This window comes from Colletes gigas, unplaced genomic scaffold (genome assembly GCF_013123115.1).
Source record: "Colletes gigas isolate AHSC1104 unplaced genomic scaffold, ASM1312311v1 Colletes_gigas_Sc00008, whole genome shotgun sequence".
NCBI classification, from domain to species: Eukaryota; Metazoa; Arthropoda; class Insecta; order Hymenoptera; family Colletidae; genus Colletes; species Colletes gigas.
The window spans coordinates 4,770,067-4,786,187 of record NW_025106637.1 but is presented as its reverse complement, the minus strand read 5'-3'; the positions used below and the strand labels follow the sequence as shown (position 1 = coordinate 4,786,187).

General features: G+C 36.4%; 1 protein-coding gene across 1 annotated transcript in view; it reads right to left on the bottom strand.

Moving 5' to 3' along the window:
* Positions 1–3,583: 3,583 nt before the first annotated feature.
* Positions 3,584–16,121, bottom strand: part of LOC122396942 (trehalase-like) — a 35,877-nt gene continuing 23,339 nt past the window's right edge. Inside the window, exons 5-10 of the mRNA XM_043395738.1 lie at positions 13,999–14,180; positions 13,359–13,605; positions 11,785–12,025; positions 10,439–10,638; positions 5,433–5,606; positions 3,584–4,577 (exon numbers count right to left, since the gene is read on the bottom strand). Coding sequence (XP_043251673.1) covers positions 5,436–5,606; positions 10,439–10,638; positions 11,785–12,025; positions 13,359–13,605; positions 13,999–14,180 — 1,041 coding nt within the window. The 3' untranslated portion in view covers positions 3,584–4,577; positions 5,433–5,435. The remainder of the gene's footprint in view (positions 4,578–5,432; positions 5,607–10,438; positions 10,639–11,784; positions 12,026–13,358; positions 13,606–13,998; positions 14,181–16,121) is intronic.

Sequence of the window (16,121 nt, the reverse complement as noted above, 5' to 3'; positions counted from 1 at the left end):
ACGCAACCACCTACGAAGAGCCCTTTGCTTTTTCTTTCCCTCGTAACGAAGAAAACTAGATATTCCTTGATCCATTAAGCAACAAATAATTGATTTTTTTAAATTGATATTTATTAATAAATAATTTTTTCACGAAAAAAAAACATTCCTTTTAGCTTTAATGACGCTAAAATAAGATTGTATGTTAGAAATTCTAAGCAAAATTAGAGTTAATAATAATTGCTAATTACTTATGGAAGACTGATTCTGACTATCTAATTCATTATTCTGTTAGCACAGTCAATTGTAAATGTATATATGTATGTATAAGTATTTTGTACAACAGTTTTGTAAAATGAATAAAGGAAATATTCAAGGTGTAAAATGAAATTGTTTCAATTGTATTTGACATAAATAAATATTTTAAGTTCTGTGAAATTTTCAAATTCACGTAGAGGCGGAGTGGTTCTATTTTATTCGTTCGTCGATATCACGTTGTTAGCGAATTAAATTGAACGGATTATTTCGACAAATCATTTTACGTGTTCTACTGTCCGCATAGGAAAAACGACGCTTGATAAGAACGTCAATAGAACTGTCGAGAGAATTTAAAAGTTTAATTTTTCGTAAGTTTAACACGATGAAATTCTCGTCCGTCGAAACGTTTCGTCTGTTAAATTTCCAATTTGCATCGTCTGTCTATGGAAGGTAGAAAAATAAACTAGTCGAAATTACTATTTTTAAATCTTGAAATCTCTTATGTTTCAATGGGATAACGCTTCAAAGCACGCGACTAAGAATCTTTCTATTTAGGTGGAGTGGGTTTTATACATTTAATTTCATCAAACTACTACACACGCTTCCATAATCTTCGGAACGTCTATAGAGTGGGATAGAAAACACGCCGCTCGAAACGAAGAAGATTTAATATCTGAAATATTATTCGAGTGGAACGATATTGGATCGGTTATTATTGAAAGAATTAATCAGTACACTTTCCAATAGAAGATATAATGGATTATATCTTGAAACGTAAATAAATTCTTTTCATTAAACAATAATTAATTATTTATTTCCCATCTAACGAAGCGTACTGATATTTATTAACTCTGTATAATAGACGAATTCATATTCGTAAGTAAATATTCTTGAAATAATGGAGACTATTCGAAAGACAAATTGCATCTTGTCCATGGCAGGATCTGCTTCTGAAACCTCGTTAATGACTCCGATAAGCAAATCTGAGATGAAATTATGCTCTTTGTACTCGAGCTTTTGTTCGTACTAAACACCGTGGCTTTACGTTTTGATTTTAGTCTTTATGATAAATGTCTTCGATTAAATTTTTTCGAGTATTCAAACAATATTTTTATACGATTTTACCAGTGACAATAATCACATACAAAATTAAGAGCAATGTTAAAAATTATTTACTATTTTGTAAACAATCCTATAACTGCACACATCTTCAGTGTCACCTTTTAATATCGTATTAATCTCTGTAAGATTGTAGAGTTAACAAATCCTTCGAAACGTTGATTGAAAATCGAATGATTTCTTGTTTCTCATTGAATTCCCGGATCGGCTATTATCTAAAATAACGAACAAACGTTCGCCCGGATGATACAAGGGCGTTAACGCGAGTGTTTCTACTGACGGGATGTCATACACGACCGTGTGTATGCGAATCGAGATGAATAACACGTTTTGCAATTTCATTCCATTCGATCGCGGAGCAATAAAGTCTATCGAACGCTACGTTGCGTAACACCTGTCGAACTGACGGGCTTAAAACGCAATATGGAACTCAAAATGGTAAGTGCTGGTGCAATTTAATATCAATTCGAGGCGCCGTAAAACGTGTTTCGAGGTAGCAAAGCGTGAAAAATTTCTAACGACACGTCCGCGAGGAATTCCTCGTGAAACATCCGCCTCGGAATGGCCCGCGTTTCCCTTCCCCTTTCCTTGGCATTAGTCACTTTTCCCGATCGCTTTTCCGGCTGATCGAACGGGAACCTTACGCGGGAGAAATCCTGCGAATTGTATTTCGATACGACGCTACTTATTACAAAGTAAGCGAATCGTGTTGCGTCGTCCGTTTTTCAATTTCGCTTTATTGGCGCGAATTGCGTTGAATCACAGCACCAGCGTAATGGTAGGCGTAACGAGACTCAACGTTGGCTGTAATTTCGTCGATCAGTTTGCAAAATGAAGGAATAGCCAGCTCGAAGGAGGATTGAGTTTACGTTGGCGACAAAGAATTAATTTTGTCAATAGGGATGTTTACTTTAATATTCGATTGGGGCAAACATTCTGATATAGAATAGATTTGATGTAAAAAGTGTTTTCTTTTGAATCTCAAGTGGACACTAAAGGGTTACTGAATCGATAAAGATTAGTTCCAGAAATTAAATTCCACCTAGTTATCGATAATAGCATTGTACCATTCCGTGGAGTTAATTGGCGTACCATTTTTAGAAAATCGAGAATCTCTAATGGTGTTTTCTGCATTCGCGATATAAAAAAATCTCACACTCTTTCGCGGTACAAACTACGAAGGTCGTCCCACAATTAGTATAATTTCAAGCCGAAGTAAGAAGAATCGAGAAAGTTGTGCGAGTTTGAAGGATACGGCGCGTTGTAACAATGAATTAGAACCGGAAAGTTTAAAGTCGTTTTTCACGAAACCGCATTTCCCAAGCTTGCGGAACGGATACCTTAAAAACTAATAAAACTAGGGACTTGAAGCTTGGCTATTAGCTTAAAACAGTATTCGTCGTAAACTCTCTGCTATTACAGACGACAATTGCTGATAATTTAATTTTAAGAATCATCTTCGTGAATTTTTAATTTTGTTTCCTATTCAAATTTTATTAAAAGCTCGTATATCGATGCAAGGTAATATTTAGATAATTTTCATTACTCAAAGAATGTTGGCGATACGTTTTAAAAGTTGAATTCGAGTGGTACTAAGCAGATATAGGCTTTTCCGCGCGTGCATTCAAACTTCTCCGTACGGATGCGCAGGAAACTTTCCAAAACTGGGCTTTTCATCCGACGAAAAGGGAGATTAGAACCTGGAAAGTTTTTTTATATCCGACCGTACGAGCACAGTTAGCCCCATAACGTGATTGTGTGATATACGAGACTGTCAAAGTATCTTTACGACGATGTTCGGGACAGATATGATTAAACGTTAACGAATTTGGGCCACTTCGAGTGGAGAAGATTTCTCCTTATATTTTTGATAAATAACAGAGTGAATTATTAAACTGATATTACAGCCCTTTAATACTTACCGCCTTTAAGAACTTGAGCGATCCGAGGAATCCCTTTGGTGCTAAGAATTGGGTTAAGACATTACATATTGTAATTTCATTGAAACGTTCAATATTACTCGAATTCCGTTGAAAGGAACGTGGCAAATCTTTATGAAATTTCAATTAAGACGCGGCACCCGCGATGATCAAAGCTTGTAATGTTAATTAAATTTCAAGCGAGATCTGTCTCAAGTTTTAACTTGTTTTAACAGAAATGCGTTTCACAAAGTTTAACCACGATATTAATATGGAGCAGGAGGTTGGAATCGATGCATATATTTATGTATGGTAAAACACACTTTAATTTATTGTCATACACGTGTGGTTTCGTTGTTGCGTTCGTTCCACGTAACAATTCGATTTAACAGCGTATTAAAAATATAATCATCTTTTTTTTTTTTTGTTTGAAACATTTCCTTCTAAATTTGTTACATCACAACGTTGCTGAATTTGCACGATTTTTTTTACAGTTAAGTTTATTCCGGATACGCGTGTCTAATTAAATACACGTAACCTTACAGTAATACGTCGGAGTTTTGTCGCCAGCGTCATTCTCCACGCGAAACGATAGAAAACGCATGCCAGCCTTCTAATCGCACTAACTTACCGTTTACAACTAGCATTAAATTAGAATACTGACGAGTTACACGCAATTATACTTTGTGTTCGTATTTCATAGACGACGTATCGTTTGTTAAGCTCGACTAAAAAAATACGATTGGCGAGACGTCGTTGACGTCGTTGACATCGTTCGAAGTTCACACCCTGATGCAGATTATTCCTCGACTGTGCCAAACAAGTACTCGAACGTCCAATAATTCTATTGAAATTACGAACAACCGCGAATCGTATACGATAGAAATGTTAGTAGAAACAGACGAAGCTCGAATCGATAAATATTACAAAATACTGACGTCTTTTATAAAGCATAAATCACTAGTAAACGTTATATCACTCTACAGAGCGTTCCAAAAGTCATTATTTCATATTAAATTTGGAACTGACGTCTGAACATTTTGCGTAGCTTTTTTTGTAATAAATTGCTACATCAAAACCCGTTTCCTAATTTTAGTACCTATCGTTAACACAGACAAGAATTGCGGCTCACCGAAGAAATAATCACAATTTTCATGTGAGTATTTCAAGACATAACGATTCTCTTAAAATATTAAGCGATTTTCAACGAATATAATGGTGGTTCTATTAAACGCGCTGCCCTGTTTTTTCGTATAGACTAGATTCGTTGGAAAATACGCGTTGCATTGTCATCGATAAAACCTAAAAGAAACAAGAAAATTATCTGTAACAATTTTGTAATTCTTATTTTTATTCGATTATTATTTTTCATATTCCGATCGGAAATTAAATATATTTAAACGATTAATGGTACGAACAGATTGTGTTATAAATTTTGATAGTTAAATTGGTCGCGTATAATGGTCCGGAATTACGTTTGAACTTTAATTTTCGAAGCACGGAACGATAATACGCGTTCGGCAAAATGTCAGTACAATACTGTTGACCAGTTTGCATTACCTAGCTCTCTGGCGTTCAACTATGAAATTACACAATACTGCATTGAAACCAAAATTTGACCAAGTTGCTGCGATAAAATAGCTTTGTTGTGGGGCTCAATAATAGGCATTGCGTACTTAGTCAACAATCGGGCAATGATATTTGCACGTTACCAACGTTAACTGGTAAGTTTGATGAATGATGCATACCGATTTTCACGAAACTTAATACACAATTATGTATTATATGATACACAATAATAATATAATAAAAGAATTCTCAGTTTTTAATTCGTCACGATTTAAATAAATTTTAAAATATCGAAAGAGAACTATTACTTTCGTAGAAGAAAAAGGTGGATTTTTTATCAGACTGTCCCTTAACTTAAATAGAATTTAGGATAATTACTTCCAGAATTATAGAACAAAGTCTTTAAATTATTCCTCAAAGATATTGAGTATTGTATACTAAGGGTAGCAAAATGAATGTAAGAAACTCCTGTGAAGCCTGTCATGTACTGTGAATGAGATCTGTTACATGCAATTTAATTTGTAACATTTCCTAACCGAGAATTATTTCACTGTATCTATGGGGATGATTTATTTTTTAATTCTCTACCTGTTATTGTACGACAACCGTGTTGTTCGTGTCATTCTCGTATGATACCGCCCTCGCCTGGATCATCGAGAAAGTGTCGAGGAACTCGAGGACCACGCCGTTCGTCCAGCCGAAACCCGTTTGAACGTTGTACTCTCCGCCCCCACCACCTTGGCCAGGAATACTAGAGTCGTACTGCAATTTATAATACATGTATGGATGTACAGTTGGACACCATGATCTATAATTAACAAAGTATCGAAGAGTAACAGGCGCTGTTCTCAACGCGTTTCCCAAACTAATTATTTACAATTGCATATAAGAGCATAGAGAGGGTTCCAGTAAAGTACAACCCCCCACAAAAAGGGAAGGGGGTAATTTAACGTGAAAAAATAAGTGGAAAACGTGGAATACAATTTCTTCATAGGATATTTTATTTTTAAGAAAATCGACTTTAAGAACAAGTAGAAATAGCAAGTAATTGTCAGACGAATTTTCAAGTTCGAGAAAGAAACCACGTAGGAACAAAATTTATTCTACATTTTTTATTTATTTTTTCGAGTGAAATTGCCCCTTTTTCGAGTGCTCTTCTTTCAAAGTAAATTTTACTATGGCATTGGGACGCCTTACACGGACGCCTAATTTTCGAACGAGGAAGAGAGGTAACCAACCACGAGAGAGAAAGCGAATGGTTAGAGCAGAGAGGGAGACGGAAAGTTCCGCGCTGATTAAACCCCTTCGTTCATGGCGTGTTAACCCCTGACTGGTATCGTGGAATATTTTTACTCTCGAGCGACTACATTCTCGTAAAAGTAATGTCGTAGATCGTCTCATAAGTTCGTGTCGAATTTTCTATTAGAATTTGTACCAGTATTTTCAAACGTATCATTACATTTTGTAAAAAACATTCCCATTTCTTCGACCACTGTTTTTTGAATTCTCATTAACATATCATTCGATACGGTTTTATCGAACATGTAGAATTTATAAAACAAATTCTAAATACGAGAAGCTCCCTTTTTACCACGCTAGAACGTCCAACAACGAGCTCTGCCCTGAATCTTAATGATCCAACAACGATATTCAAAATTTGGCTTCAGTCCTGCGAGCAATATCTAATTAAAGTTTACGAAGTCAAGTACTGGGACGGGTTTAACTCTTTCTCGTAATGAAATTCTGAACGAAGAAAGAACTTCCTCGACCTTTCTCCGTTCCCATGGTGTCTTTCGTTTGTGTTTTATAGTAAATGCTTCGACGCAAACGGAGCGCAAAGAGTTACTGTTGCGTTGTTGTCGAATCTCATGTTAAACTCAGTTTCGAGTTTCACGAAAGAAAAACGAAACTTCCAAGATGTACTTTTGTTTTTGTAATGAGCGTAGATTGGTACTTGTAGTAAGGGCGGCCCTCAGAAATTCATTATCCTCCCCAATGTTATTTGCATCCCTTTTTACCGGGCCCTGTTGTTCGAAAGCAAATGAACGCAATTTATTCACCAGCGAACGTTTTATAACGTGTTCAGCTTGTTTCGAAAAAAATTTATTCTGTCTGAAACTACTCTGCGTTCAATTTGTACTATCAAGTTTGAATTAATCTTAATAATTTTCGCTTTAATCGACCATTTTTCTTGCTCAATAACGTTAACTGTCATGATCGTTCTATCTAATATTTCTCTCTTAATTGAGACTTATCGTCTTTCGAGGTATAAATGTAATTACGGAAAATTCTCTTAAATCTTTTTTAATCCAGAGTAATTTCAGTAAAAACGAAACGAATATGATGAATTCGAAGACCACGAACTCCCATTCGAGTACAGACAGAATTTATCATTTAAATTTATCGTTCGAATGATAGAGGATACCTCGTGAACTATAAAATTACTTTTACGCTATTTTAACTTAATGATGAAGGATACACGTAATACATTTCTCTTCTCCAATTACTACTAGAAATATTTAAAAAATTACAGCTTGATTCATTGCAACGTCCTCGAGAACAGTGTATCACTGATACCGTAGAAATGAAACGATTTTTAATTCTCTATTACCCTCCAAGGAAGTTTAAATTTCACACGATAACCACCATCTTTCATTGTATATATCGTCGAATGAAGGGAAGTATCGATTGGTATAAATCCTCCACACGTGGGATACTCTTCGCTTTTCTTTTCATCAGCTTTCCTCAAAGACAATAAAGAATACCCGATGGTACACTTCACCTTTTTAACGACTGCGATGAAGATTTTAATTTATCAATGGTTGTCTTTGAACCATTCACAGATATTCCCGCGAGAATTCTAACAAGTATCTCGATTCCAACTATTATTTATTTCGAATTTATAATCCTGGACTAAAGAGATTAATAGAAACACGCTTTCTTTTCGTACGTTGTTCCATCACTTTCTTGTTATTTCGTTAATAATTTATCCGGAACTAGGCGAAAACGGAGGCAACCTTAAAATACTGAAACATTCATTTCAAGTAAAATTATTCATGCACGCGTAACCTGTTCAAATGGATGCATCCAGTTCTGCATCGCTGCGAGACGAACATCGCGTAGCGTTATTTATGCAACGCTGGACTTTCGATTTTCAGATTTTTATTCTTAAAAAATTGAAACCAACATTTCGAGAATCACCCCGCCGCGCCATTAACGTTATTAATGTCTGTTTGGAGTTTCGAGGCAACTGACGATCCTCCACTCGGTAAAGCTAAGGATATTTGAATGAATAAGGGATTTAATCCCGAGGAACTAAAAAGAGATTTTGAAATACAGCCCTGCTAGGACTGTTTTTTTTTTTTTTACGGCGTGTAAAACAAAAGAGTTGCAAAAGGAAAGAGAAGGGAAACGTGCTGATATTTTCACCGTGAGCTCCCTCAGGCACGAAAAAGCTTCATAAATTTTCTTTTTCGTCAGAGCATCGAGTCGAAATGAAGTATGAAACTCCACGGTATTCTTTCTAAGGCGGTTCTTCGAGTATCTTTGCGCGTGTGCTGTAAAAACGTATCGTAAAAAAACGTAAACGAAGGAGATCGAAAGCCCCGACTGCGTGGAAATTCATAGGCGGGTGAAAAATGATAAACAGCGTTCCGTTCCATTCACAACGCCTTCGATACCCGCGGTTATTTGCCCAGAGAGAATATTTTAACGTAAATTTATGCGTTTATCCTGTACCCTCGCAGCCCCTTTTTAAGGGCAGACACATGTCAGTCAACAAAGTGACGTCCCAAAGCCTCGTTAATGCGCGAGAATGAAGTTGAACAACTTGTTTCATCCCTCTATGCAAATGCCAAAGTTACGCGACGAAATACGTCCGCAATAATTTACTTGGACCCTAAATCTCGACTGCTTCTAAATCAGAACAAAGTTATCACTTATCTGTATCACTGTTATTCCTTGAAAAATATTTTCTGTGTACATATTAGAAGAAAATTAATATTTTAAACGATGTCTTCTGTCAGTATGCATCGACAATTAATTTGTATGAATGGCGAAGACAATTCGTTGAAAATATCAATTTCTATGGTTATTATGGTAATAGAAATGAGAAACTATCTTTGGTATGATTTATGATACGAAGTGATCATTAGGACACATTTTTATCGTTGCTGTAAAGTATATCAGATGAACTTCCTTGCATTTATGACTCTTTTTACTAGTGCAAGATAAGCTCTAATTGAACTGGATGAGTATGTTCGGTCGTTCGTATCAAAATGTTCCCTCAATATTTACGTTTTTAATAGCTTTCATATTTTTCAAATTAGGAAATTTCCGTCGGTTTCTTCTTTCTTATAATTTTTTTGTTAACTAAGCTGAAAATTGGGTAAACAGCGTTTGTGTGTGAAACATTTGAAAGAGTTTTATCCACAAGAGGAGGATATTTACTCGATAAACAAACGAGATCCCTGGAAAAGAAGGAAGTTTGAGATAAATTTGAATTTATTTTCAGGGGCTACACGTTTCGTTTAAAACTTTTTTAATATTTCGAACATCCGGTACGTAATCTTATTATTTTTCTCCGAGTATTGTACTAAGAATATCACATGACTTTGATTATATTTGATGGTATTCATCGAAACAAAGGGAATATAACACGGTGCGTGATGGATTACTGGGCAGCTTAAATTAGACGATATTTCTGAAAGCTTTCAGTCCTGCTTTCCCTTCTGTCATCCTTACAAAAGAGACGGGCATCACCTGCTATCCAGTGAAAGAACCCTTTTACGATCTTAAACAGTTTCTCAAGTTTCTCTTTCGATAGAGAAGAAGAGATAATGTTTACGTAAGGCACTTGTTCCTTTAGTGGTACAAACAGTGGCGTGGAACAGTTTCGGGGAAAGTTCATGGGAATTAAAATCGTCCGCATTATTTAAAAATTCGATGATAATTCGGACTTTCTTTCGCGAAAAATTGTTGGACGCATTTTGTCGAATTTCGGGGATACTTTTTAGTGTAAATGATTTACTTAATAAAATTTCATATAAATCGGTTCATTTTCTCGCGAGATATTATATGTTAGAGAGCTTGAAAAATGTTTCAAGAAAAATTGCTTTCAACTCGGGCGTACAGTGTTCATAAAGAGGAAGTTCAGTTCAAAGTTCTGTAACTTAGCCAATTTTACGAATTTCACAGAAATATTTTACAGTGGAGTTGTTAAAATGTCAGGCTATAAAAAAATTCAGGCGAGAGAAACAAATTGTTCTCCCTCGGAGCTAGATAAATTCCTTCAAAGTGTAATGAACAGACCTAGCTTCTCGTATTAGCAAGTTACTTTTTACAAATAGTAAAATGTGTTGCACAAAGGATGCTGAAGGATTTCATCGACATTTGTTTATAATTATTCTTTGGAAATGTTTCGGATATATCATTGTTTTGACATTTTTGCTAATTAACGCTCAAGCTTCATGTTTCACATTACTAAATTTATCTGACAATTCCTGTTCTGAACGATACATATGCAATTACTTGAAAACATTTGCCTGGAAACGAGACCTCTAAATATATCGATACAATTCCAATATAAAACTCACCTTTTCGAACATTTGTCCAGTCTCGATGTAACCGATGTAATTAGAACTCAGCCATCTGGACGCCAATTCTCTGGCGAAGTCCATAGCTTCTGTGACTCTGGTCCAGTAAAGACCCATCACGATAAACGACTGCAATGGCGGCCACGCGTTCGGGAAATCCCACTGTTCTCCCGTGTAATTTAGGGACGTCGGTGTACCACCTGCGAACAAAAGTGTCACGAATCAGTAGAGGAATATTAGCTAATAAATAATTCTAATATTGTAATATTTGAGAGCAACAAAAATGTTTAAATCGTTTGCAAGAAGGTTACAACACCGTTAGAAGTAAAATATTCTCTCCGTTCGAATCGTTTATACTTTACGTCGACGAGACTTTCCATTCGTAAGATATAATCGTTTAAAGCGATGCATAATTTATGATTGTTCCGCCAGCGTTGCCTCGCTCACACATTTTTACTGGCCTACCCTACTACTTGGCACCTGTGCGATGGTCAATGATGAAAGCCGAGTCAGCGCTTTTCCTTACTACTGCTACTACCACTACTACACTTCCGATATGCGTATTTTCGCGAAAGAACTAGGTCACATCGCTTCCCCGGAATTTCGGCCTCCATTATCAACCCTCGTACATTTTAAATGCTCCATCTCCAAGTCTCGCATCTCGGGAACCAATTTAGACGTCAACGTCAAAGAAAATGGCTCATCAGGAGCACGCTTTCTCCTATCCGACGAGCATACTAATCGTCAGCATTTCAATTTTAACCCGTTAGCTACTACCGATGCAATAATGCGATATTAAATTATTTATTTCCCTCGCAGAAACAAAGGCCTCTGAATTTCTCTAGCTATACAATGATTTCCACAGTTTCAAGGTGGTGTATCGATGGAGTATTTTAGAGTTTATAAATTTGTTATTTACCGATTACCTCTAAGTTGCTTCAAAATTAAAATATTATTAATTTGTCGACAAAATATTTATCAGAAATAGGTACTGAGCGGCCAACTAGAACGGCATTTAACGATAGTGTATATCGTGGTAAAACATTTTTCTTTCGAGGAACCACTGAAATCGAGGGGCGAGCATTTGTCTCTTATCTGAATTCCATTCGATTTCATTCTCATGGGAATAACTTTAAAGGGTAAAGATTTCTTCGACTCCGCGGTCGACGAAAGTTTAAATTGAATCGAACCACTGGAAAGGAACTAAAGGTCACTATATCTTGGCGGGGAAATTAAAATGCGAATCGATTAGGAGCACGGATCTTCTATCTTTCGACGCGTTCGAAGTAGCTGTTATATTTCGATCATTAGACATCTAAATTAGTAAAGTGATTCGTGAAACTTACCGAAGAAACTGTCGATGGTTTGCAGTTTTAGATACTTCACGGCAGACAACGCGTACTTCTCGCGCTTTTGTGGATTGTAGCTTCTCGTGTAAAGCGGCGCAAGATTCGATGGATAGAATGTATTCCTGGCACGGTTATTTTTTATATCGTAGTCGAGCCATATACCCTCCTTTTCGTTCCACAGGACGTTGTCGATTCCAAGCTGAAGTTGCTTAGCTATCTTCGTAAAATACTGAGATTTCTGGAAAACAATCAAACACGGGTCGTCACAATGACGATTTTTTTAAGAAAGAACGTATTCTACCTAAAACCTTTCACGAGTTCTGCAAGCATACTACTGTACACAGAATAAGAAACCTTGTCGTTTATAACTGATCAGAACTAAAATCATTGTTTTTTTCGAAAGAAAGTTTTATTAGGAAAATCGATTGGAAAACAATTCTGTTTGGAAGGTTCAAATGGGACACTCTCTATACATTCCTCGATCGATCAACGTTCTGGCATCTAATGTTCCATGTCCATTCGAGAGTTTTGCTTTCAGGAGTCGCTATCAAAAGGAAAAGTGGATACATTATTAAGAGCAAGAGTCCTTTCATACGGCGACAAAAAGCTTTTATTTTCGATATCTACTCCCATGAGTAACATTCTTCGATGGACACCGGACAAAACGCAGAGTCGTTTCTCAAAAATGTATAAATAAATCACACATCCAGTTTATCCAACGAATATATAAAAGTGGTAGTTGCATCGTGAAGAATTAAAATAAAAATTCAGCTAGGTTCGAAATGATATTTCTTATCGTGTTGTAACAGCCCAATACTGATTTTAATAGAAGTTATCGTAGAAGTATGTTTTCACGTTGGATCTGAACGTTCTTTGTCCCTGTAAACGAGCTTCAGGAACGAATTAATCGTGCGATTAAATCGTGTTTCTGATCCGTCTCGCAGAGAGAAACTTACAAAGGACGAGGAGCACAAGAAAATTTTCAACAGAATTACAATCGTTAAGGATAATCATTCTCCCGAAAGCGGATGAGCAGCGGGGCTTATCTTTTGTCATTTCGATTTGTTGCACGTGCTCGCGTACCTTCATTTATTCCGGGAAAGAGGGCACCGTTTATACATGCTCAAGACAGGTCGGATTAAATAGGTACTGAGCGTGAAATGTAGACGATACTGAAATTGGCGTACTTTAGCGCTTCACCGTTTCAAATTTTATTCCGCACCGAGTACTGATAATCTCGCCCGGAAACCATGTCCCTTTGTTAACGTTTTCAATAAAGGAGAATCGACAATACTCGGACGATTTGCATTCGCATAAATCGACGCGAAAAAGAAAAAGAAAATTAAATAAAATCGAGCCTCGAACAATTTTCATTTTTAAGGACTGTTTTCACCCTCGAGATGTGGTCCATAGCGAATGAAAAAGAATTTGTCCATTGGCTCTCGAGTGAATTTACTAAATAAAGTTCGAACGTTTCTCTGAGATCTGAATTTCTAGATTGAGAATTAATAACGCCGATTAATAACTTGAACTGTGACAAAAATTTAAACGATTCGATTCTGAATGCTTACCACGCTGTTTCCCAGAAATCCGTGAAACTTGCTGAGAAGCGCGGCATTTTGTTGTAAAATCGCATTAAGTTCGACGGGTATAATATACTGAGTGGATATATTCAGTAAACTGAGCATTCCGTTTTCGTTACTTCCCACGCACCACCTGTTGGAGAAGTCCCAACCGCTTTCGGCGCCAGCTTTTATATTGTTGTAAAAGAAATTCCGCGACTTCTCAGGTAATTGTTGCGCCAACTGATAGTCCTCCCTGAAACGAGAAAAATACGAATCCACAAGTTGTAATTGCCCTCCTTGCGTTCTTTCGTTCATTTAATCGCGAATAAATTAAAAGAAACAGCAATGAAATAAAAATGAAAGTACAAAAATGAAAATTTAATATCTTTGAAACTACTGTGTGTTGTTGCGTGAAAAAATTCATGTAACTCGTCAAAGTATGTGCAAATAAATCTGTGGAGTGTTAAACTGATATCTCGAATAGTTTTTGCTTCATAAAATTCCAAACTGCTTAGAATGCCTGAAGAAGGATTGCTCCCACGATCGAAAATAGCGAACAATAAAATTTGGTATCGTTCTAGTTGACTATTTTTTAGTTTCCTAGATCTGTGTGGCCCTTCGAAATTTAATTTAAACAAAAGATTACTTGTAACTCTCCGGTCGAGGCCTCGCGCTGCTGACAACGTAGTGCGCCATCTTGTACGTCTTTCCATTTTTGTGCACGTTTATCATCCTCTCTTTCTGCCAGAACGCAAACTCCTTCTCCAGCGTCGGTATAATGGTACGAAGATAATCCAAGTCATTCGTGTAATGCAAGTATTTTGAGACCTAAGGTGAACACAGAGACAGAGATTTAACGTCGAGGACAGCGTGTACTGTCTTGTAAACTTTGACGATATTCTTCATCGTTCTTCCGAAACTTCGATACACTTGAAATAAGCAAACAGGAGGACCAGAGCCGTAACGCGACCGAATATCCTTACTGAGAACACATTAAAGGGCTCGTTGCATTCGAGAGTGCTCGCGTATCGAACTTTTCCAGTGATATACGGGCTAAAAGTTTCGATACGTACAATTGCGGACGACGAGCAATTCTGTTTCTGGATAACTCGGAACTTTTCCATTCCACCTTAAGGACACTGTTACTCGCACGGTTTTTCAAATAACAGCAGCATGGTATACCGTACGCTAACGTAATTTCGTGTTTTCCATATGCGAACAGTTCCCAGAAAAATATTCCTGTCGTGTACAGACTGCTACAAAAATTTCACCTGCCTAGCATTGCCATTTACGATCTGTGACTGAGGCGAAAATATTACAGAATCTATTACATTATATTATAGTGCAGTTTCTATTTAATAGAAAGTCTGTTATTTTAATTTTTTAAACGAATAAAATCCACGTGTCCAAATATTCTTGTGACTGACATGTAGTCTTGACTTACGTGTTATGTGACAATGGTATTTGATAATTGTAATTGCAAATTAGAACCAAAGTTTCTGAACGGAACTTCATCGCGAGTCTAAGACCATCTGTGCAGTTGCGTGAACAATTACGGGGTTGAGGTAACTTTGTCCAAATGTTCTGTTTGAACAGAAGAATCTACACAGAGTGTTTCGGAAATAGGTAGGCAAATGTGGCGTATTCTACTTGCACTAAGTATAACAAATATTGTGAAACAACTCATGTTGATAGTTAAACAAATTGCAATAAAATGTCTCAACGACACCTAAATATAATTCGATACATCCCACAAGATTGGATTTGTATCAAAAACCTATGTCTCGTTATTGCGAGTATCGTTATCTGTAGCCTAATGTTTTACCCTCTTGATGTTACTTCGTGAGCTGTACGCTTCCTTGAAGGGCTGAACGAAACAAATCGGATCAAATCGCGACTACTTTAAAATACGGATTCTATGTTATTTAATACGGTTAAATCTCAAAACACATTTTAAAAATGTATACGTTTGTAAGAAAACTTCATTCACTGGAAACCTTCCCTTTATAAATAGTTAGATTCTACTGAACTGTTTGCACATAATATTAAATAGACTCCTTGTTTTCTATATTGGAAATGTAACATGTCAATTTTTTTAGTAACAAATTGCATGAATTATGGAAGGAAATTCTACCAGATATCGAACGTCGAAGGTGATTTATGCGCGTCGATGCAGCTTTCCATTTCAGCCTAGTAGCCAGACAGTTCTTGAACGAACGATTTTCTAACAGATGGATAGATATCGCAGGATCTACTTCCTGGCTTATTGGTTCCTCAGATTTAAATCTAGAGTTAACTGAATGTTTATTTCTCATTCGTTTATTTTGTTAATACAACGATTGAAAAAGTCTGTAACGAAACGATATTAGGCTTGTATTTGATCAGAAAGTGGCCATTTTTAGAAGAGAACAATTATTTACGAATAAATGCTGGCTAGTAATTATGCAAACATCCTGCATACAAATTTAGTTCTATGTTCAATTAACTAAATAATTTATAATCCTGTTATACCGCGCACCAGTCGTATAATCGAAAGGAACTGTTGAAATCTCTTTGGGTGCATGGAGTCAAGGTAAATGTGAAATTAAACATAGAAGACAGCATAAATTGGAATAGTTGATATGGTCATCGGATAGGGGATGAAATGCCCTTTAAAATGAGCGTTTGTACGAGTCGATAGCTTTGTTAGTTCCGGAGATATGGCGATTTTAGTTTCAAGTCGAGCGTCAAAGTAAATGTCAAAATAAACATGGAAGATAGCATAAATGA